General features: G+C 41.1%; 1 protein-coding gene across 2 annotated transcripts in view; it reads right to left on the bottom strand.

Moving 5' to 3' along the window:
• The window catches only part of TMED5 (transmembrane p24 trafficking protein 5), a 378,250-nt gene that overhangs the window by 265,929 nt on the left and 86,917 nt on the right, over positions 1-25,404 (bottom strand). For both annotated transcript variants that reach the window (XM_044085177.1, XR_006366634.1), the window contains exon 2: positions 4,976-5,073. In XM_044085177.1, the coding sequence (XP_043941112.1) occupies positions 4,976-5,073 (98 nt within the window). The remainder of the gene's footprint in view (positions 1-4,975; positions 5,074-25,404) is intronic.

Here is a 25,404-nt window from a genome sequence, read left to right on the forward strand (position 1 = left end):
ATGGATGACTGTTCAGGAGAATGCTGTACTTGTTTCCTTGGGCCATTTTAAGCATGTTTCTTTGGCATGGATGACTGTTCTGGAGAATGCTGTACTTGTTTCCTTGGGCCATTTTAAGCATCTGTTTCTTTGGCATGGATGACTGTTCTGGAGAATGCTGTACTTGTTTCCTTGGGCCATTTTAAGCATGTTTCTTTGGCATGGATGACTGTTCTGGAGAATGCTGTACTTGTTTCCTTGGGCCATTTTAAGCATCTGTTTCTTTGGCATGGATGACTGTTCTGGAGAATGCTGCACTTGTTTCCTTGGGCCATTTTAAGCATCTGTTTCTTTGGCATGGATGACTGTTCTGGAGAATGCTGTACTTGTTTCCTTGGGCCATTTTAACCATCTGTTTCTTTGGCATGGATGACTGTTCTGGAGAATGCTGCACTTGTTTCCTTGGGCCATTTTAAGCATCTGTTTCTTTGGCATGGATGACTGTTCTGGAGAATGCTGCACTTGTTTCCTTGGGCCATTTTAAGTATCTGTTTCTTTGGCATGGATGACTGTTCAGGAGAATGCTGTACTTGCTTCCTTGTCTTTAATGGTGTTTTTGACTTTGCCTTGGCTGCTGTAGTGCGCTTAATAGTAAGCTGTGAAGGTCTGAAAACACCCTCAGAAGCCAATGCCTGCTCAGCGGCTTTTGACCCATCTGAGGGAATAGTTCCGTGGGCCCAATACCTTGAATTTCCAGAGGCCTCGGTGTCTCCACGTGGCTGTCAGATATGGCCTGTGGCTCTGAGGTAGCGGGTGTCAGGGGCTGCGAAAGCGCCTCACTGAGAACCGGCGAATGGCCTAGAAGAGGCTTCATCATCGGTTTTGGACCCCGGATGCCTGTCCTTTTCTTTGTCTTTGTGTTTTATAAATTCCGGTCGTCAGTTGTTCAGACGGCATTATGTAATTAAACCTTCGGCCAAAATAATGTAAAGCAAAATCAAACCGACTTTTAATAGCACGTTTGTTGAACCTAGCACAAAACCGACAACTAGTAACGTTGTGGTCAGGGCCTAGGCAAGGAATACAGTAAGAGTGAAAGTCCTTATGAGGTATTTGCTTCCCGCAAGAAATACAATTATTAACTTTTACTGACATCGTTCTGGAGCAAGAAAATGTTTCCCCAACGGGGTACTTAGCTTTATTGAAGACTTCGGTTCTGAAACTCAAAAATCTCATGAGTCGGTCGACCGGCACTTGCGAACTGCTTTTGCTTCGGGCATCGCGCGGCAAGAAAGACTGAAGAAAATGGCGTCGGTTGCATCTTATACCCCTGGCGCACTGACGTCAGGGAAGAGGCGACAGCAACCGACGCCGGACCCAGACTTTGGAACTCGGGCCGACTGTGGGTAGCCACCAGCAGGATAACCAAGTGTAATGACTGCAACAGTGAAACACTATGAACATCTGCATACAGCTCTGAAAATCTCAACCATAGTGAATGCTCTGAGAAATTTCTTCCAAGAATGGTATTTCAAATCACCTGCAGTGATTGGTTCAAAGGGAGACAAGGGCAACTTGTCCAACAAAGTAAAAATCCCAAGGGAGAAGGGAATTCCATAAAGGGTGAGGGGGGGGCCAAGTAGGATTGTACCCCTTAAGAAGACTTTGCAAACCTCAAATGATGCCAGAGATGAACAGCTGAAACCACCAAGAAAACTGCAGAGGTCTGCTAGATGTATTTTGCTGGAAAAATAACTAGGCCCGGACTCTAACACCTCATAAGGGTAACTGAGGAAGGATGAGACAAAGACTAAGGGGGGGGTAAATCCTTTAGCAACTACCCATTCCCCAGCTGGAAAAACAAATGCAATTTGCTTCTGTGGTGGCTTTCAAGTATTTGGCTTCAGGGGAAAATGAGAATCTTAACAATCTGAGATTATAAAGAGTATCTCTGATGACTGCTACAACCCGAAAAAAAAAAAATAAGGTGTAAGCCTGAGAAAGTGTGATGTCTGCTTGATTGGTGTTGGGGACATGCATTCTGGGGATTCCTTCAAACAGCTAACATAGAAGCAGTGTTAGCCAAATCTGTTCAGGTCAGTAAGGGACTAATGGAATGACTCTGATCTTGTGCAAGTTTAATTTCCTGATGAATGTTCTCATCTGGAGATGGGTGAAAAAAACTCAGTGGAGTCCAGTGGTCTATTTTGAACCAATGTCCCTGAATTATCCCCCTCAAAGGCAGTTTGAGAAAGAAGTTGCTGCCATACTTGGCACTGGCTGGGGATGTAAAGAGACTGCAGCAAGGTTTGCTGCACAGTTTGAATAACTTCCCATGTTCCAAGGGACTGAGGGATCAAGTCATACAACATTAGCAAACAATAAGTGAGCTCGTCTGCCAGAGAACATCTTCCCCTGAAAGGTGATTTGCCATCAGAAAATTATGAGACTGAATGGCCCATTCCTACTCTGTCACAGCTTATGAACCCAAAAGGTAATACTGCATACCCCCACGTCAGCTGATGTACCAAACCACTGGCACATTGCCAGAGAGGATGACAATCGCACCTAGAGGAAGGCAGTCCAGATAAGAGGGAAAGGGCAAATGCCCTTCATAATTTCTAGGACACTGACACGCAGGGTAGATCTGGGGGACATCTGAACACCCTGAACCGTCAGCCCACTGTAATGCACCCAACCCTATGACACGTGTCTACAGAGACTGTTTTATTGTCCACTTCCCCAGCAGCAGTCTCTCTAGACTGATGATCTCTATGCAGCACTGAAAGTGCTTCTTACATGTTCTGGAAATCGCAGCATATTGTCACACAGGGTACTATATATGGGGCCATTTGGCCTGAAGTGCTCACTGAAGCACCCTCATATGGAGTTTGGCCTAGGGCACCACAGGGCTGGATACTTCCACGAGATGCAGAACACTGAGTCACTGATGAGCAGAGATCCTGCTGCAGTTTAGTGTGACAGAGAATTTGGACTAAAGGGATACAGCTAGTTTCCTCTGAAAGAGGAGGAAGGTCAGCAGGGATGGGGCAGTAAGGGTCACTACCATGGTTGCAGCCTGAACTGAAGAGGAGGCTAGGAGCCACTCATTTAGACATGGGAAGATCTTGGGTTACTGAAAAATTTGGCGAGCTGCTACTACAGACATTTGACAAATACCCTGAAGACAAAGGAGTCTCGAAAGGGAGCATGGAGGTCCAAAGAGCACATCCAATCTCCTTCTGATAAGTGTGAATAGATTAACTACTCCACGACCTGGCATAACGTTTCATTAGATTAATTCACAGAAATTCAAAACAGTCTTTTGTCTCACCAAAAAGAACACGGAATAAAATCCTAACCCTTTCCATCTGGTTGGACCTCTTAGATGCCTTTTTTTTTGTTCACACTTTGACTCCCTGTAGCTGACCATCAGCTACTCTCAGGGCCTCTCCTCATCCACTGGGCCTACTAAATTCTACTATGCCACTTCCAGACTAACTACGACTCATGTCCAGGTTCAGTGAGGAAGTTCAAACTTATTAGGCCATCAGACTACTGCTGAAGAATGATTTTTTTTCTTAAGGCCTAATCATGCCCCCTGGGATGTTGTGGGCATGTGCAAGGGGCATGATTTTTTCTTAAGGCAATGGACTTTGTGGTGTACTGTCCACTCCTATGCATGCAACTCAGTCAATGCAATGGACAACATCACACATCCATATCTCAGGCTTCCACCGGGGATCAAATGCAAGGCTCTATCAGAGTGTTGGCACCCACCCCACAATGATGGCCATGGACAACCTCCTTGTCTGTCCCACTAAGCACCCAAGCCAACATTAAAATTACTTCTCGCCAGCCTCCATCCCTCTGCCATGGTGAAAAGCACAGATACATTACAATGAAGAAAAATAACACTTAATGCACCTGATACAAAACCACTTTATGATAAAACACTTTTCTGACAATTTATATAAATAACAAAACTATTCTTAAAAATCACTTTTTCAGTCCCTTCATTGTCCTTCTAAACATTAATGACAAAGGGGGTATATGCTTTACAGTTCACCCGCTTGTATAACACAGCCAATGAAATTCCAGCCTCTCAGTCACTTTCTCCTACAGGGCCCACATTTCCCATGTCAAATCATGTATTAGACGGACTGATGCTTTACAGATTCACAACTATTCTCTAATCAGACAAGGCTGTTGGTTGTTTTGCAAGTCATCTGCATCTTTTAACACCTGTATGTGGTTCAGATTCAAAGCACTCCTGACCTTTTAGTCAGTTCCTGTGCTTCTTTGCATCACTCAAGCATTGTCTTTTGGAACAATGGAAAGCAAGAATCTGAAGCAGACTCCCCTTCTGCTTGCTCAGTCTTTGTCGACTAAACTATGTTGCTTCTTTTCTGCCTGGTGTACAGTGAATAATGATTTCCACAAATACTATGATGTCTCCAATGTTTAATACTTTTCTTTTTTGTCAAAATTTTGTCAGGAGCAACTCTTTCTGCTAGTATGATTGCATCTTTATTAATATAGGTCTTTGCTGTATTCTCATTGTCATGTTGATGGGAAAATGTCCTTTTCTTTCAGTCAGCAATGATAACAGAAATGACTGATAAATGTAGGGGGGGAGGGTGAAAGGGACACAGTCAACCATGGTTGGGTATGAGGATTCAACCTCTTTGGAATAAAATAATTTTTTAAACGTTTTTCTGCTAAGAATTTTGTCTCACATGGGGGGTTTTCTGTTTTGGTGTCGTCTATGGTGGTGCTGGTGATTTACAAATGTGTGTTTTCGTAGACACCTTGTTCACCAGTTTGTCTGTGCGAGTGCTGTTCAGTGAATGAGCACGGATTAGATTTTCACTGTAGTAGTTTGTCAGATATACACCTTATGTCACTGCCTGGAATTAACAGAATGATTTCTGAAGACGCAAATGCACACACACTATAATAACCTGTAGCGGTGCTGAAAAACCCATTTACTTACGTGTGAACACCATCGGATTTCCGCTGCTCATCAACCACAACTGTACCATCTGGAGAAGTGAGGATAAAATCAACATCTAAACTAGCACCATCCAATACCTGCAAAACACAGAAAACATTTATTGTGTTTACAACTTTCCCCAGGGTCTCTCAGTAAAGCACATACAGAAATATGCATAAATTCAAAGCGTTCATTGGTCTCACCAAGGTTACAGCTCACACTTCTGATCTCCAACACTAAATTTTCATACCCAGTCATTCGATAACTATATATTTTAAAAGCAAAATCAGCCTGTCCAAAATATACAGACACAGGAGTGTGCATGTGCTCTCATACTCACATGTGCACACACAAACACACACACACAGGCACGCACAGGCACAGGCACACACAGAGGCACACACACACACAGACATACAGACAGACACGCACGCAGACATACAGACACAGACACACACAGGCACAGGCGGAGACACACAGACACACGAGACATATACACACACACACACAGGCACACACACACACACACACACACACACAGGCACACACACACACAGGCACACACACACACACACACAAATTCACATACAGTGATGCAGGCATTGCTTCACTTTAGGGCAAAGCCCTATGCATTCTCATGTGAACTAGTGCCCCCATATACTCTACATGCATGGTACTAAATGCAAGGGTTGTAGGGTTAGCAAAGAAAGTCAACATCACTTGCTGGAGTTTCACAGACGGACAATACCTACCACACCAAAAGCATCACTCAATATTTATAAATGGCAATTGGGTCATGTGGTCATTTATACCTTATCAGTACTCAATCTCAGACATCACTTCTTTTTCAAGCAGCAAAAGGCCAGCCATACCTGGTGTGAATTTATAAATACCCATCTGCTAAATCATTGCCAGTCAGTGTAGGTGCAGAAGTGAAGGTCATGATGGGCACAGAGCATTAGTACTGTAGCAGTGGGCTTGATTTGCCTATCGCTCACAAATACCTGAGCATATTTCAGTAGGCCCTGCAACAGAAAAGGGCCCATTGCCACAAAGGGAAAGGGAGATTTGATAACAATTCTATGCATTCCAGGATGATGACCCATTTCTGGACTGGTTACTGCCCCAGGCTCATAAGATGAGGACTCAGGACAGGCAAATTCCCCTATATGTGGCAGTGGGCTCTTCACTGGACCAGGGGAACAAAAGGCCATAGCTGCTGTTCTGTAAGTTAGGCACACACTAGACAAAATGTTCCATGAAAGCCTTCTCTTCATAAACTATTTCCAAAAAAGCTGTGCTGAGTACTTTTTAATACATAAGGAAACTTGTTATAAAAGGGAAGGGACAGGTGATACAGTTTTATACCTTCATGCCTGCCTTTCCAAGCTCTTCAATGATTGTTAATTCTTCATATTGCTCAGTAGCCATGCTTCAGAAGCATTTCCATGTAGTAAGTGGACACTGGCCACATACTCCATAATCATCCTCTAGAAACATTTCGACATAGTAAGAGGACACTGGCCACATACTCCATAATCATGCTCTAGAAACATTTCGACATAGTAAGAGGACACTGGCCACATACCCCACTAGTATGACTACGGCAGCTGTCCTGCAGGTTATTAAGCTGTGCAACACACTAACAAACAATGCTCACTTCAGTAGCGGTGACCAAAGTAAAATATAGTCTTGGAACATGACCAGTCAACCTCATGGGAAATAACATCTTCACCTAACATCCCGCTCAGTTCTTCCACACAAAAGAATCAACCTTAGACAAAAAAATACAGAGTATCAGGTGTGACTATTTCACTGATAAAGGCATCACGTGTTGACTTTATTACCTAACACGCCCCTCTGGCCAGTTCTCACAAACATATGGTTATGCCCATCCCATGCAGTCTTCAACTAAGTTACCATTTTTGAACCACTAACTATGCAGGAAGGTTGTTCCAATCATCCACATTCTTTCTGCTACATAACATTTCTGTACATCTCCCATGACAAATATCTGGCATCCTCATCTGTGTTATACACCTATGAATCTATAGGACTCACTCACGTACATTTACTGGCTGATGATACAGACTTAGTTTCTAGGATTTTTCCTGACATATTGACGTTTCCATTGTACCCCTTTCCACAGCCTTTCCATTTTAAGCTCTTTGAGTCTCTCTCAATAAACAGCGTCTGATGCACACAGAGCAGTGCACTGCTATTTTCTGGAAGAGTTGTGCTGTTATGGTAAACAAAATTTAATTGCTGCACAATGTACCCCATTTATCCTCTTTCTATCTACAAAGATGGATTTCTTGGTACTGAAGATGCTTGTGTCTACTCAAACAGTATTCCACAAGCCAACACTGTCATCTTCTTGTCCTTTTGTTGGCCTTTCCCCCCCAAAGCCTGCTGATCACCCAACTCTGTGTTGGCCAATAGCCCTATTTGCTCTCCATCACCAGGATGAGGGTCAATAATCAACAAGTCACCACTTTCAGGCATCTGTGAGGGGTGGTTTCAGATTTTTGTTAATCTTCCTTACAACCCTGTGCACAAGGGTGAGGCTACCTCGCAGACAGCTGTGCAATGGGTTGACCTTGCTGGGCACCCCCACATCCATTACAGCACTTCCAGCAAGTAATCGTGCCCCCTACAGTATGGCACCACAGGCGGTCCACCTTGGCCTCAACTAAAGATGATCATGCCTGTGCCCCAAACTGTCCTTTCATCCTTCCGCTATGCCCCTTTACTATTCTCTCACTTCTGCCTTGCTTCTCCTGCACTGTCAAAGCTGGGTGCTGTTTTTCTCAGTTGCAGGTCACCTGTCATGGCCATCAACAAGGCAAGAGACATTTAAAAAAATAACCACTTACATTAACTATTCAGTACTGTTTGTCAACTTTTTGGACAAAAAAAAAAAAAAAAACAGTTATAAAAATTCTCTCCCCTAATAGAACTCATTACAACGGATGTAGGGGTCACAGTCAAAAAAATGTCACATTCTTGGATTTAGCAATTACAGCTCTTCCTCAGAAACATACTGGATAAGACAATGCCCGTGACCTTCAATGATCGCTATCCTATTTTAGCAATACTGCCCTGTAAAAGCACAACCAATTCCATCTACGACGGTCAACAAAATTCATATCTGAGAGTATAAAGAAGACCAATTCCATACTGAGCTCAAATGCTGTTAACTGGACCCTTCCATGTCAATAGGAAGGACCACCTACTTTTCCAGACACATCTACCACCCAGCAGTTTGAACACTGGCTCTTAATGACTGTCACTGTTAAAGGGACACTCTGACCCCTTTTACAAAAATGGGTTGTTGATGGACGGATGGTTTCTCAATAAGAAGCACCCTGTAACTAGAAAAAGAATAAACTGTCAAGCCAATTTTTATACTACAGATATATGTAAATACAGGAAATTAACAGAGAAGATTGGTAACAGAAGGAAAATGACTTCGAATCTGCAGTGTCATTACATCCTACTAAGTTCCAACCTTGCTAAGCTCAACAAACTTAATATGCCCTTCACTCTTAAACTACCTTACTCACTTCTACTCCTTAACACCCTTCTTTTCTACTACACCCTCACTTCCTATGAGTATCTCACTCTTAGCAGATCTCCTAATATATCTAAACACACTACCACTGTCCTACCTCAATCTGAACAAACCTATATTAAACCTCCTGTCTACCTGTCCTTTCCTTACCCCTCACTATCACAGAATACTCCATAACAGGTATCTCACAACAAAAAAGTTCTACCTAATACCCTTTAAAAACTCAAAAGCATGTCCACTCTCACAAATACTCCTACTGTTACACGGGGACATTCACCCCAACCCTGGCCCTGAAAATCCCCTCGACCACTCCCTCACTAACCAAACTACTAACCTCGAGTACACCTTTCTCTTCTAACCCACATACAATAGCACACCTAAACATTCGTAGCATTAACAACAAAATCACACAACTGCATGCTTCAAATTACCTCTACGCATTTGGTATCCTCCGTCTTACTGAAACCTGGCTTAAACCAGGTACCAAAGACAATGAAATTACCCCACCTGGATATAGCATTTTAAGGCAGGATCATCTAAACAAAAAGGGTGGAGGAGTTGCCTTACTCTATAAATCTGAACTGCAGGTGTCCTCAATAGACTCTCTGCCTCCCTTCCCTGCCAATGCTGAAATACTCTGCAGCAAATTCCAAATAAATAAAAGCAAAGCCATATATATATATATATATATATATATATATATATATATATATATATATATATATATATATAATATGTTCCTATATCCCCCCTGGCAACAACTTAAATACACTTGAAAACATTCTTAGCTGGCTCTCCTGTAACTTTCCTCAGGAAACCATAACATTAAGAGACTTTAATATTGATTGGAACTCCTGCATAACACCAAAACCCACCTATCACCTCAACCTCTTCAATTTTCAACAAACCATAAACTCCCCAACTAGAATTAACAAAACTGCCAATAAACAAGCCATCCTGGACTGGATATTCGTCAACAATAATCACCTCTTGAATAAAACTGGAACACTCCCAGACAAGATCAGCGACCATCTCCTCACCTACATCACTAAACAAAAAAATAATCTCAAACAGGCTAGCTATCGTACTATACGTAACAAAAAAAAAACTTTAACCTTCCTTCTTTCCGTAATGAACTCAAAGAGTACAACTGGTCAGCTCTAAAACACCTCCCCCTAGATGAAGCTGTTACCCTTTTCAACAACACATTTCTCCATATTCTTGACCGTCACACCCCCTCGCTTAATCAGAATAGGATCCAAAGCAGCCCCTTGGCTTTCTAAAGAAACCAAGCAAACCATGCTATTAAGGAACACACTATGGTCAAAATGGAGAACTACAAAAAACCCAACTGACCATCAAAACTTCAAACACCTTAGAAATACAACAAAAAAACTCACCTATCTTGATAAAAAAAAAAAAAATTATTACCTTCAATATCAACAAAATCAAAATCTTAACCCCAAAAAATTCTGGTCAGAAATCAACAAACTGCTCCATCCAGGGAATACCAAAACACCTACTCCAACTAACCTAGCTCAGACCCCTCCCAACATAATTGCCAATACATTCAACAACTTATTCTCTGAAACAGTCACCTCTCTAGCAAACACCATGGCTCCCCCAACCTCCCTTCAAAAGACCTCTCCTCAAATAACTACCCCCACACTAAAATTAATTCAGTCTCCTACCTATATACGTAAATTACTCTCAAAACTTAAACCATGCACTCCGCCGACCAACTACCAGCCGAATATCTGCAACTAGCAGCAGCAGAACTAGCATACCCAGTCTCCATCTTAATTAACAGAACAATAACCAAATCTACTACTCCTTCCCTCTGGAAGGTCTCCCATATCATTCCTCTGCATAAACGAGGAAACACTAATGAACTTACTAATTTCCATCCCACAGCCCTTTATCACCACTATCTAAAATTATGGAACGTTGTATACACCAACAACTTTTAAATCATCTCTTACATAATAGCCTACTAGCAGACTCTCAACATGGCTTTAGACCTTTCCATAGCACTTCCACTGCTCTTCTCTCCTTCACAGACAATATCAACAAAAATCGCAACAACAACCTTTTCTCCTCTGCTTTATTTCTCGACCTCTCTAAAGCCTTTGATATGGTGAACCATCAACTTCTGCTAGACACTTTGAAATCTCTCTCACTTGACTCTATGGCATTTCACTGGTTTGACTCTTACCTGAAAGATGGAAAACGAGCTGTGCTTTGGGCCAGCCATCTATCCTCTCAGCTCCCAGTCACTATCGGTGTCCCTCAAGGATCCATCCTAGGTCCCCTTCTTTTCTCCATATTTATAAATAACCTATTTCACTCCCAACATCCACATGTATTCAGTATGCAGATGATTCAACTCTCATCTGTTCTGCTGTATCTCCAGCTGAACTCCATTCTTCCACCCAAAAGGTCTTTACAGCAGCAGAAAAATGATTCCAACATATCTGTCTCCTCCTCAATCCCAAAAAAAATTATTACTTTTCTCACCCACCCTAAAGTCTGCCCCCTTCTCCTTCTCTATTGTGTCTGACAATGGCACTATCATTACACCTGATTATTCCACTAAACTACTAGGCTTTACAATAGATAATCAACTGAACTTTGATTGCCACATTGACCTAACCATCAAAGCTGTTAAAAAGATAGGTGCCCTCTATAGACTTAAGCCCTTTCTTACACCGACTAGCAGGGTGTCTCTAGCCCAAATGCATCTCATCTCTACATTATTGTATGCCTCCCCATCCTTTATCAACCTTTCAAAATCAAACCTTCAGAAACTTGCCACAGCCTACCATAGCATTGCCAGATTTGCCACAGGTTCCCCATTTCGTACCCATCATTGTGTTAATCTCAAAAAAACTCAACTGGCGTGAACTTCAAAATCTTATTCTCCTCCATCAGTTAGTTATCACCTATAAAATTCTCCATTACCCTAACAATACACCAATACTTAATAACCTTGTCACCCATTACAGGAATCTTACTTCCCTCCGCTCAGCAAACAAACTGCTAGTCACTACTCTCAAATCACACAATAAAGCTGGTGACTCCTTGTTTACAAATGTTGTTGGCTCTTACTGGAATAAACTTTCCATAGAACTGACCTCCCTAGGCTCATCAAAACTTTTCAAGAAAATTAAGGAACCATTTCAAATCCAACTGGCTATGCCCTTGCTCTAATCCTGACGGACTTCAGTACCCAACTCTTTTTACAGCTCTCTCCATTACTTCTCTACTTGTCTCTACTACTTGTATCACTCCTCCTCACTGTAGCTCACCTAATATCCACTTAGTTATTACTTTTCCTACAATGTCTCTTCTCTTTACTCAATACACTACTGCAACCTGTCATTTACCCTCTCACTTAAACCTACACATTGCTCCCTGCTGTGCAAATCTATTTCTTAAAACTTGTGCCCTGGCAGAAATGTATTATCATAACTGTTAATACTACTTATATTGTATAGACCTTTGCGTGTCTTACCTCTTTCTTTCTTTTCAAAATTACTACTCCTGCTTTTGCTAATAATATGGGATTAGGAATCTGCACAGTATTTTTAGTATTTTAAGAGTTTTACATTTCTGTAAAAATGCTGTAATTTAAGAATTGCACATTTCTGTAAAAATGCTTCTGTATTGTTAATATCCTACATTCAAATAGTTATTTGATCCTTATAAGTTGTATCTTACAGTGATGTATTTTATGTAATGTACCAGTATATAGTGGAGCTTTTCCCCTCGGGCCTCTGCTGAAAATAGACATGTATCCAGCCAGACTAGCCCGGTCAACAAATGTAAAATAAAATAAAATAAAAAATCCTAGTTTTACTATAGAAACAGCCATCTTAAAGCAAAACTAAAAACTACCAACTTACGTGGTCTTGCATCTACTAAAAACTCTTATAATTTTGCCTGGGTCCACTCTGAAAATGGGCTCTGCCCAATAGGGCTAATGCAGCCAACAAAATTTAAGTAAGTAAGTAAATCGATCAATCATGGAAGCTCATTCAGGATCTTGCTAATCTTGACTGAAATTACTTTATAAACGTGTTCAGGGACTACAGAGTGATGTAGACAGAATTTAACGAGGCACAGACAGGCGTGCTCAGGGACTACAGAGTGATGTACACAGAATTTAACGAGGCACAGACAGGATTTTTTTCTTCTCTGTGAGATGAAAACCTTCCAACTACTTCCTGAAGACAAGATGCATGTCAGCAATCTTGTTCTAAATCATTTTAACATATTTTTAGAACAGAAGTAGTCGAGTTTGAGTACCTTCATGTAAGCTCCGAAAGGTACTGTGAACTGGATAATGTCATACATGGACACAGGAAGCGGGGCCTTTATAAGCTATCCAAACATGCCAATTTTAACCTGCAAGTGTACGTTGCCTAAAAGTTATTTTAAGGGGTATATATCAGCTAGGGCAAGATTTACAGGCAGATTCTCTCCATTAAAGACATGGGTGCTAGACCCAGGGTATATTTTCAACTTCTTATCCACTGGTCCTCATTTCCCTTGAATAACATTAGGGAAGGCTCTACCTCACATAGATGGGAAGTCTGCTCCAGAGAAGGGGAATTCTGAGACGCATACATTTCCCTTCAACGTGTCCTATTTATGTCACAGGTAAAGTTTAAATCCCTATGTTGAGTAATTCTGATACTCCTGTGTGAAATCTAAGCGTTATGTAGCTTTTAATTTTGAATAATGAGTATGGTATAAACGCAGACGTGGACCTTGATGAAGTGAATTCTGTAGCGTTTACCATGTTATGAATTTGTAAACATCCAGCTACATGCCTCATGTGACACATGAACTACACACTGTCATGACACTACACTTGTTTATATTAGAGTATTTAAAGCATTAATCTATGCTGTCTTCTTGGATCTTTCCTCACTGGAAGCCTCCTGAAACTTGGATCTGCTCAGGAAGACCTAAACCAACCAATAAAATATAAATAAACTACAGCATTAGCAAATATCCTTTTCGGTTTTGTCTTTGCTCTGATAAAAGGATATTCATGTGAGGCAATATTTAACTACCACAATTTGTTTAATTTTATTTTACCATTGCTAGTCTAGCTTTTGCAATGTTATGTGCAGCTCTCTGACCTTTTAGCATGCTGTTCATTTGCTACAGACTACTGCATCATCCCTATGAAACACAATATGGGCTATATAAATTGGGTGGATTTTAACTGGATGACTGTACCACACTTTAAACATATTTACATTGCGTAACTGCAACACATTTTTTTAAACTAGATTAATATACTATGATTTGTTTAAATACCTTATAAGCCACTGTAATTGCCCAACATCTGTTCTGTAACAGAATCTGTATAATGACGTTCCATGACTAGAGCTGTACAAAAGCATCAGACATAAAATCATTTAAGAACTAAAATGTACCGATCTGCAGTCGCTTTTACAGATGGCAGCATTTTTTATCTGTCCTACACCTCTGGGAAGGGAGACAATTATTCTGTACAAATTTCTTAGTTTTACTAACTAGGTTAATTCCACTAGGAGTGCCCTACTTCCAGGAAAGATTAGACTTTGTATTTATATCAATAAAGGGACACCAGGGAAATTAATTTTACTCTTTTTTGATACAAGTACCATAGGATCTTTCATATTCACCTGAGTTACCACCAACTCAAGCAGACAGAACTTCTGTTTAATGTGTGTCAACCGAAGAACAGCATCACAGGGGGCTGCAACCCCTTTATTCCTAGAGTATGGAAAATGATCCCACAACTAGGTATTTTGATTCAAGTCCACAGTTTTTTTCATTGCCTGCATCACAAGTGAATGTATTATGTGCTGGACCACTGATACCTGGGTCAACAGAGGTGCCGAGTGCCAAATGATCGCCACTTAATGACAAGGCGAATGACATACCATGGGTGGTGCTGGACAGACCCAAGAAACGTAACTATGTAGTGAGGTCCTCATGGGAATATAATCACAACAGACTGCTGATGTGATATCAAAGTGGGCCCTTTACAGGATCTCAGTAGCAGAAACAGTAAGCAGCTCTGCACAAATGCAGATAGCACTTGTCATGGTAGCCCACCCACTTTTTCCTCAGGTCTTTCTCATTCTTCCGCTGCATACTAACTTACTGCATGTACTAGTATTCTCAGTACAAAAACCTCATCTGTCATGGGCTCTACTATACCCCTGAAAGCTCTCTACAACTCAGTGTACACCCCACCTCTTTCTTGCACCATCATATAAAAACACAATACTGCTTATTTGCACACATATATATGGGCAAATTAGGCATGGTCTCATCAATTCAAGCAGAAATTACTGGACGTACAACTAACCCATCCTGCTACTACAGTTTGCAGCTACATTATGTTTTCTCTATATACCTTTAAAACGTTGTGTTTTGTACTTGGTCTCCATATCTGTGAAATTACTTTGTATGTTTACTTGCCTTTGCATATTTACAAACTCTGGAGCTTTCCTCCCTGGGCCTCTGCTGAAAATGGACATTTATCCAGTCGGATTCTCCCAGTCAACAAATGTAGAATAAAATAAAATAAAAATAAATAAAATAGTAACTGTAGGACCTAGTGGTGGACACCAGCATTACTGGAGGCCAGTGAGATAAAGAAAATTCAGTAATGCATTGGACCTAAGGAGTGTATAGAAAAAAGGAGGATTGAGCCCCACCCCTCATGACTCAAAGGAGCACAAACTGATGTGGCAAATGAAAATGTCACACCCATTTAAGAACAATTTTAAGTAGAGGTTATAAACTTGGTAACCGTGGTTATGAAAAGCAGAGTAAGAGATACTGGAGGGAGGGAACGAAGCATTGTATGGATTATGTTGGGGAAAAGGGCAAAACCTGACAATGCTGCTGGAAGCTTCAGAAGGTGGGGATATTAAACAGACTACTGTACTCTGCTTCAGTCTTCAGGAAAGAAAGGCTGCAAGACAGATCCTGACAAGGAACAGTAAGCTATACACAGCAAGATGTAAAGATGCCGAAAAATCCTGCAAGATGGCAAACAGCAAAGATGGTCTGTATGGACTCTGAAGGACAAAGGCCATTGGTATGGCTGCATGACTTCACTGTAGAAGAGTGATTCAAGGACATTAGGGCTATATTTGTTACCATGAACCTAGTGAAAGCAAGTGGAAAAGCTGTGAGCACACTCTTTATCAAGTTTTCAGAAGGATATGGTTAGCTCTCAGGATTTTTTTTTTAATTTCTCTATCCTCCCGGTGCTGACCTTCCCCAACAGCGTGCTCCCAATTTCCCTAAACACTGCAGTTTGCGGACAGTAAACCCACCAGAGGCCCTGCCCAGTTACACTAGTGAATGGGTCTACCTGCGAACATTGGGGATTTTAAACTCCAGAAAGTTTAGACCCAACAGCTAACGTATATACTTTGCGTCATTGCTTAGCTTTTTCTGACCTACTGCTTTGTTGGTGTGGGAGCATGCTGTTCGGGTTCCTCGGTCACCCTTAAAGTAACCCATTAGTTCTTTCTGTCACTCCTGTAACAAAATATTTAACTTTTCCCCCTCTACCTACACATTTCATGCTAAACCCGTCTGCCCTGCTTAGCTGCAATCTCTTTAGATTTCCTCTGTTAATTGCCTGCCCTATGTCTTCTCCTCCTGCAAAGTAAAATAGTGCAACATCGTAAAATAGGGTTTCAATTTCTCATTTTCTCTTGCTTGCTGTTACTGCCCCAGTTGTCTTGATTTCCCTCCTACCTAGAGATCCTCATGACAGCTTACCACACCCAGGTTTTACCCACCTTTCTCGGTTCCAGAATTGGAGATAGACTGCAGTAGCACAAAACAACAAAAAAAAAAAACCTTTCTGGACTTGGCACAACCTGCTCCATTCGCCTTCTGCTTTGCTCAGGGCTCACTGCGCTCCCCTACCCCCATTCCCACTCACCCCACTTCTCAGACATACTTCCTATTCCTCCACTCCACAATAACGGCCAATCAAAACCCTTCCACAATTACCACCTACTGCCCACTACTACACTCTAACACATACCCTTGTACCCACCTATTCTGATCCACCCTTCACATTTAACCCACCTAATATTGTATTTCCCACACCTCCACTAACCTAAATTACCTCCACCTTTGCTTAACATGTCTTACACTGCAAGTTCAACTTACTATATTATGATCACCCTCATAACCACTCTGTTTCCTTTCCCACACAACATACTATTCCCCATCTCCAAAATCTCCCACTATATATGCAGAACGCCTTACTACTACTATCATAGTTTTGTTGACATCTTTCCCTCACTATTTAATTGTTTTGCCTGTCACCTGTCAAAACTAAAATCCTTCTCTGTTATAAACAATGTTTTCACCCCCTTCTCAGACCTCTCTCACTAACCCTTCTCTCCTCCCTATTGAACTACTATCAGACCCTCCCCCAGTGTGGTGACATTCACCCCAATCCCGGACCAATTAACTCACCTACCAACAATCACTCTTCTAATACCAAAAACCTTTATATAACAGCTATTAATGCAAGAAGCATCTGTAACAAAATAACAGAATTTCACAGCTGGCTTACTCACTACTCCTCAGATACTGTAGCACTTGCAGAAACCCCACATATCTGACACAGAAATAATCTCACCAGGATTTAATATTCTTAGACAAGGTCAGCTCCACAAAAAAAGGGAGGTGGCATTGCTTTAATATACTGTAACACATTATCTGTTATACCATATTTCAAACTCATTCCTACTTTTTCAAATATGGAACTACTATTGGCAAATCTGCATTTCAATAGCAAAAAACAATTATGTACTGCTGTACTCTACATCCCCCCTGGTCAAAACATACCTACTCTTGAAGAGTTCCTTTCCTGGATGTCCCATAACATATCTAACAAAACCATCATCCTTGGTGACACTAACATTAATTGGCTAACTCTCATCTCTAACTCCCCCCCAAACAGCATAAACCTTTATAACTTTACTCAACAAAACATTGACCCAACACATATAGTAAATAAACAAGATGAGTCAATCTTAGACTGGATACTCATTTCCCACCCTCAGAAATATGCCAAGTCAAACTCTCTCGAATATTTTTAGCAACCATTTGCCTGCCTTTACCCATAGAAACCAAACACAAATAAGTATGCCTTCATAGAACATCCAGGAACCTTACCCATTTTAACCAACAAACATTTTAGATACTCTAAAAGCACACAACTGGTACCCAACCAAGACACTACCATTAGATGATGCAGTTAACTACTTTAACAAGGTTTTTCTTGACACTCTATTCACAGTCTTGCCCCCTTGCATACTAAAAGAATCAAAAGCAACCATGCCTCTTGGTTAACAAAACAAACTAAACAATTGTTTACTTCTAGGGATAAAGCATGGGCAGAATGGCAAAAAAAAAGAACCTCACAAAACAAACTCATATTTAAGCAACTTCACAATAATGTCAGAAAACAGCTTATCCAAGACAAAAAAATACTTCTCCACTCAACTTTCTACCCAAGGAAACAACTCCAAATATTTTAGAAATCTGTCTCCTCAGTACTCAATCCAAGAACCCAGCATAACCCCACACATTCTCCAGACAACCCCCCCCCCCCAAGAGACTGCCCAAGCCTTTAACTCTCATTTTATCGATACCATTCAAAAACTTGAATGATTTCTCCAACAAACAAACACAAATCTAAATTGTAATAAAAACAATAACTATTCCCGGATCCAGCACCCCCCAACTTCCCCACTACATAAGCTTCCTCTAGAAGCAGTCCAACCCCTCCCCTCTTTTACTATATAACCTGTATCTACTACTTTAGTGCACAAATTACTGAAAAAAAACTAAAGCCTTCCTCCCCCTCTTCTGATGAACTTCCAGCAGAATACCTAAAATTGGCTGTCAATGCTACAGCTTACCCTATCAGCATTCTTACAAATCGCTCTCTCTCTGAACCATACATCCCACAACTCTGGAAAAACTATATTATAACTCCCCTGCATAAGGGTGGCAACACCGATGACCTCTCTAACTACAGACCCATCTCTATTCTTTCTCCTCTGTCAAAAATCCTAGAAAAGTGTTAACACTATCAACTGCTTAAGCATCTTACTGACAACTTACTGTCACCCACACAACATGGTTTTCGGCCTGCACATAGCACTACCACAGCATTACTATCATTTAGCAGTACTGCAGGCAAAGCTCTTGATGCTGGTCTATTCACTACTGTTATTTTGCTTGACCTATCAAAGGCTTTTGATACAGTATCAATGTCTCTAAACTGCTCCACACATACTATTACTTGATTTCAAATCTACCTTCACAATAGAAAACAATCAAAATACTTAACCAATGACACTTGAGTTCCCCAAAGGTCTATTCTTGGGCCCCTACTTTTTAATATATTCGTTAATCTCAACAAAGTATCTGAACAAACTACCCTTATCCAATACACAGACGATTAGACCATAATCACATCCTCTAACAACCTCTCAGAACTCCATACCTCAACTCAAAAAGCATTTACATCTATAGAATCACAGCTAAGTGAGGCTCAATTGTTACTCAGTCCCAAAAAACAAAGCTTTGACTGTTCTCTTCTAAACCCGCAACTCTTGACTTTAAAATATTCTCACAAAACAAAACTGAAATTGAGCTTGTTAAAAACATCTAAACTAACGGATGTAACAACTAATGACAAACTCTCTTTTGAAAATCACATACGTACCACAATCAGAAAGACCCGTGTCAAGCTAGGAAAGCTCTATACAGATGTAAAATCTTCCTAAATATGTCCACTAAAACAAAACTGGTGAACAGTCTGCTTCTCCCTTCCTTCCACTATGGTAGTCCCATTTCACTAACCTACACACATTACTCAAGACTAAATTAGAATCATGATATTATAAAATAGCAACATTCGCCACCAATATGCCAACTCACACATCACTGCCTAGCCATTAAAGCTTTAAATTGGCTTGAATTCCCCATTACCTTTATTACACCCAACTCACAAACTACTACATAACCAAAATTACTGCCCTTCTCTTCAAGATATGTTACACAGACATACTCCAACCCGAAATCTAAGGTCTTCTAATAAACTACTCCTAACCATAAGTAAACCCAACAAAAAAAGAGCTGGGCAATGCTTTTATTCCCATACAGTAGACAAACTCTGGAATACTATGCCACCCTCAATTGCTCAAACAGGTTCATAGGTTCATACTAGGCTATCTGCCCTAGGGCATTTATAAGCCTAGCCAGAGTGTGTGTGGCTTTCACCACCTCTTAGGATGAGAATACTATACCCATTAGTTTGCTGTGCCTCTGTCCAGCAGTAATACAGAGATGATTCATCTCCCATCCACTCGTCAAGATTTCTCTTGAACAGAGTCAGTGAGGGGCTCTGCCTCACATGGACTGGGATTCTGTTCCATAGTGTAGGGAGTCTCTGGGTGATGAATCTGTCCCTCCAGCACGTCCTATTTATATCAGTGTTGAGGTTTAAGTCTCTTGCTCTCGTGGCTCTGGTGGATTTGGATTTTTTGAGGTGGAGCATGTCCATTAATTCGGGTTGGACATGGCCTTGTATGTCAGGCACAGATCACCTCTGAGCAGACTGAATAGAGCTGGAGTTTCTTCAGTCGGGCATCGTATGACATATGTTTGAGCCCCTTTATCCTTTTGGTGAGGAACTTTTGGGGTCTTTCCAACTGCTGCAGGTGTCGGGTAAGGTACATTCCGAATGGGGCATTGTACTCTATCATTGGTCTGATAAGTGAAGAGTACAGGGGTACAATGACCTCTCCTGATCTGGATGTGAATCCCTTCATGATCAGGTGGGCAATGTAGAAGGTCTTCCTAACCACTTTGGCAATGTGAGTGTCAAAAGAGAGGTTACTGTCAACTTGGGTCCCCAGGTCCCTGATAACTTCTTCTGTGTTTAATGGATTACCACTTATGTGGTAATTAGGGGTTACCTTGTTTTTCCCAAAGGGTATGACTACACATTTTTTGGCATTTAGCTTAAGGCCATGGCTCTGGCACCAGTTATCCATTTCTATGAGACCTTTCTGGAGGATGTCTGTGTCTGATGGAGTGTCAATTATGGTGCCCAGTTTGCAGTCATCTGCAAATTTTGTCAGCCACAATCCCCCTATGTTTGCCTGCACTTCAGAAAAATAAATGCCGAACAAGAGGGGGCCCAGGACTGAGCCCTGTGGGACACGCTTAGAGTCTGACATGGCACCAGCAACTCTAACCCTGTGTGTGCCAGTTTGCAACCCATCTTGTGACATATGGGTTTACATCTAAGCTGGTGAGCTTTTCTATGATGCCCGAGTGGGGTATTGTGTCGAACACTTTTGCTAGGTCAAGGTAGGCTGTGTGTACTGCCTTACCCTCATCAATGGCCTTAGTGACTGTTTCAAAGTAAGTTCAAGAGGCAGGATCTGCCCTTGACAAAGCCAAATTGGGTAGGATCCAGTGTCTGTAGGTCCCCAATGTCTTTATTTATGAGTTCCATTATGATCCTCTCCATAGCTTTGCAGACAAGGCAATTTCCAGGGTCAGAAGCACCGCCTTTGTGGAGTGGGACCACAGTTGCCGCCATTCTTTGGGTACTTATCCTGTAGTAAGGCTAAGATTAAACAGCAGCCTTATGTGTGGGTTTAGTTCCTCATTGAGTTGTAGCACACAGCCGGGGACACCGTCCGGTCCCATTGATGCTGTGTTTTTTGCTTTAGAGAGAGTAGCTCTCACCTGGGCATCTGAGATGTTTGGGAGGCTAGACTCTGGTGGGATAGATATTTCTCCTTTTGGGGGGGAGGGAGGGGAGAAATTTGAACTGAACCTGTCTGCCAGTATGTTGGCAATGTCTGTGGGTTCAGTGATTTTTTTTTATCATTTTGGACTAATTCTGAGCATATCCGGGAGTTTCTACCCAGGTTTCTAACATAGCTAAAGGCGGCTTTATGATTGTCTTTTGTGTCATTAGCGATTTTTCTCTCAAAGTTGGCCTTGCATGATTTTATGAGTGATCGTAGTTTTTTGCTAGTATTGATCAGAGATGCCTTCCCATTTAGGGATTTTGCTCTGTCATGTAGTAGCTTTCTCCTTTTGTTATAGAGTTTGTTTATGGCTGGAGTCCACCAGACCGGGCGCCTGCCTTTGGTGGAAAGGGTCTTGATTTTATTAGGGATTGCTTGATCCATACATTCCTGGAGGTGCTCGTAGAAGGCATTTGTAAGGGTTTCAGCAGCGTGGGTTGTGGTTTCCACTGGCTCAGGGGCCTTGAAGGATACCACTCCAGTCTTAAGAAGTGTGAAGTTTGCTTTTGAGAAGTTCTTCACTGTGGTCTTTTTGCTGGGGTGGGGGGGATGTGGATCTCCAGTGAGATTAATTTATGGTCTGATCTCACCAATGAGGGATATACTTCCGGTGTGGAGCATTTTGTCCCCATGTTTGTGATGATCAGGTCTAGTACATTTTCTCCTCTTGTGGGAATGGTGACTAGTTGTTCCATAGCATTTGAGTTTATGAACTCAAGGAACCTTTGGGCTGTTGGGGCTTGAGTAATGTTCCCAGTCTATGTTTGGGTAGTTGAAGTCACCCAATATGATGGTGTTTGGAGAGACATTCATACTCTCCAATGTCTTCAGGAAGGCTGTGTGGGTTTCCTGAGTTTGAGAAGGTGGTCTGTAGCATGTTACAAACTGTAGGGCAGTTTTACCTATGGTTAAATTGCACCTGGATGGTCTCCGATTGCCACTAACCTGGAGGTGTGGGTATCCTTTATGAATATGGATACTCCCTCTCCTTTTGTGGTTCGGTCCGGGATACTACAAAAACTTTTAAATCTGCATTAAAACAACATTACCTTAAAACCTTACATGTACCTGCAATCACTTGAACAAACCACCTTACAATATACTTTATCCAATACATTTACACAAAAAGATACATAACTTAAGAAAGGCAAATACCTTTTCTCTGCTATATTATGTATGATTTATAAATTATACTTGATAAAATTTTGACTGAATGCCCTGCTTTATTGTTTTTGGTTATATACTGTATTTTGCCTTAATGTATAATCTGCTGAATATGTACAAAGCTTTAACTGTTTTATTTTAATTTTAGTAACTTTGTTTTGTGTGCAACTATCTTTTTGGAGCTTTTCTCCCTGGGCCTCCACTGAAAAAGGATCTCTGATCCAGTGGACTTTCCCAATCAACAAATGTCAATAAATAAATAATGGTGTGCAGGACTCTTTCCTGCATGGACAGGATATGCTCGAGTACAGTCCAGTCACCACAATGTGATTCTGTACAAATTCTACCAGCTCGTGGGTAGTCTTTTGACCATAATCCACTTCAAAACAAATTCAAATCAAATTGGGGAATGTCCAGTTACTGAAATCTCATTTTAAACCAATCAAGTCAAGGAAGGTCTTGCCTCTGCAATCTGGTCTAGAATCAATTCAGATAAAGATAAGGAAGACCATCTCATCATAAACTGAAAATCAGTTCAGACCTACTCAATGACAGGTCCCGTCATGACAACCTGCTCCAGAACCCTCTGCAATCTGGTCTAGAATCAATTCAGATAAAGATAAGGAAGACCATCTCATTATAAACTGAAAATCAGTTCAGACCTACTCAATGACAGGTCCCGTCATGACAACCTGCTCCAGAACTAATTCAGATCTATTTGAGGAATGTTCCATCACTACAATCAGATCTGCAAAGAGATGATTTACAAAGAGATGATTTATTTTCATTCATTCTCAGATTACTTGCCTAGACCATTTAATGGTGATGGGGATCCAAAACCTAGACCTGCAGTCAGGGGTGCAGTGCACAGAAACTATTCCTGTATGGACATACTTCTCAGCTTCTTAGCATAAGAAATCTGGACAAAGTATAGAATAATTGGGGGTGGGGGGCAAATGACTAAAACAAGGACAGATATTTTGGACAGATTTTAAATATTGCTCTTCTAAACTTACAAAGTCGCTAGACCACGATTTGTGTTCGCACTCATGTTCTTACAGATATAAAGTCAGAACTCAAACTTATGTCACTATTTTGTGCCTTCAATCCTCAGCAACTTGACAGAAAAAGTACAGTTGTATAAGGAAACTTACTGTAACAGTAGATGTTTGAATAATGAACCTAGTACAGTTGTGTAAGGAAACTTAGCATAATCACTGCTACAGTAGCCTAAGCTATATTTTATTTAATTACTTCTGATTACCAGGTAGTGTCAGACTGGTCAAGAAACCCATTTTCAGCGGAGACCCAGGAAGAAAAGCTCCAAATAAAAATATATAGATTATACCCTGCAGCGATACACCAGTCGTCCAGCTTCCAAAGCCTCAGGGCACCTTCCTCTGCCCAAATACTTGCTTGAGCTGGGTTGCCTAAAAAGACAGGTTTGGGCACCCAGCCCTTCAGGGCTTTCTTGCCAACAGATACAGGGATGCTGGGCTTTGAAAGGTCAATGCTAGAAACATACAAAAAATGTGTCTACACTCTGGAATAAACAACACACCAAAAAACAAGGGAGTGGCTACTGCAGCAGTGATCATTAGAACATCTACCATTATGATAAGTTTACTTATACAGCTGTACTACGGCCTTCCTACTGGCTACTGCTGCAGTAGTCTAAGTTAAATGGGTAGATTACCTAGCTTACAAATTCTGGGAGGTGAACGAGAGGTGGTCAGGAACCCCTGGAGAATAGTACCATCAAAACTTGATTCAGACCTAGAGAAGGAATCGAGCTTGTAGTGCTTTGTAAAAGTATGTAAAGAAGACAAAGTCGCTGCTTCTAAAATGCTTACAGAATCCACCCCTTTCCAAATGGTCACAGAAAAAGCCAACACCCTGGTACAGTGGAACTTGACCTTGACTGGAATATTTTTTCTGTGGTGACTACAACAAAGGGCAATAGCCTTAGACAACCAATTGGAAATAGTCTGCTTAGACACAGGTTTTCCCTTATTCTTACCTTTACAAGAAATGAACAACTGATTCATAGATGTGATAATACCAAAGTTGTCCACGAACATCCAAGATATGGAGCATCCTTTTCCCTCATTTTTAGGTTCAGGTAAGAAAACGGGGAGATGGATAGCTTGGCTTACAGTAAACTATGATACTGCTTTAGGCATAAAAAGTATTAATTCTCAAAGAATCCCTGACCTTGTGGAAAATGAGATAGGATCGACTCACCATAACAGCTTGCAACTCAGAAGCCCTTCTTGATTAGATCAGAGCAATCAGTAAACTATTTTCCTTAAGAACCTCAAATCAGGTTAGCTGGTTTAAATGGAGCAAGTGTTAGCTTCTGTAACTTCTGTAACACAAAATTAAGATTCCAAGGAGGGCCACCAATTTTCTTGAGGTCTCTTATGCAAACACCCTTTAAAAATATTCTGATAGAGAACTACTCTGAAAGATGAAGATCCATGGGCAGACCTGCTGAAATACGAATCCATGTCAAATCAACTTAGAAGATTAGTCAAGACTTGAAAATCCGAAAACACAAAAATGAATTACAGAACCAAAATCCAGCCACAGGCAGTGGGCTACTGATACTTTTATTGTAATAAAAAATAAACAATACAGCAATAAGTGCTTGCGGCTCCTGAATGAGAATTCTTCAGATAATCACATAACATTGCTTCACCTTTTAAATAAAATCCTCCATTAGTCAATTAAGACCATTCCAAACTATTAACCCTTAATACCCCCGTACATAAAAATTGTTCAAAAGCATTGAATTAATAATG

This window comes from Protopterus annectens, chromosome 10.part0 (assembly GCF_019279795.1).
Source record: "Protopterus annectens isolate FY-2018-M chromosome 10.part0, PAN1.0, whole genome shotgun sequence".
NCBI lineage: Eukaryota > Metazoa > Chordata > Ceratodontiformes > Protopteridae > Protopterus > Protopterus annectens.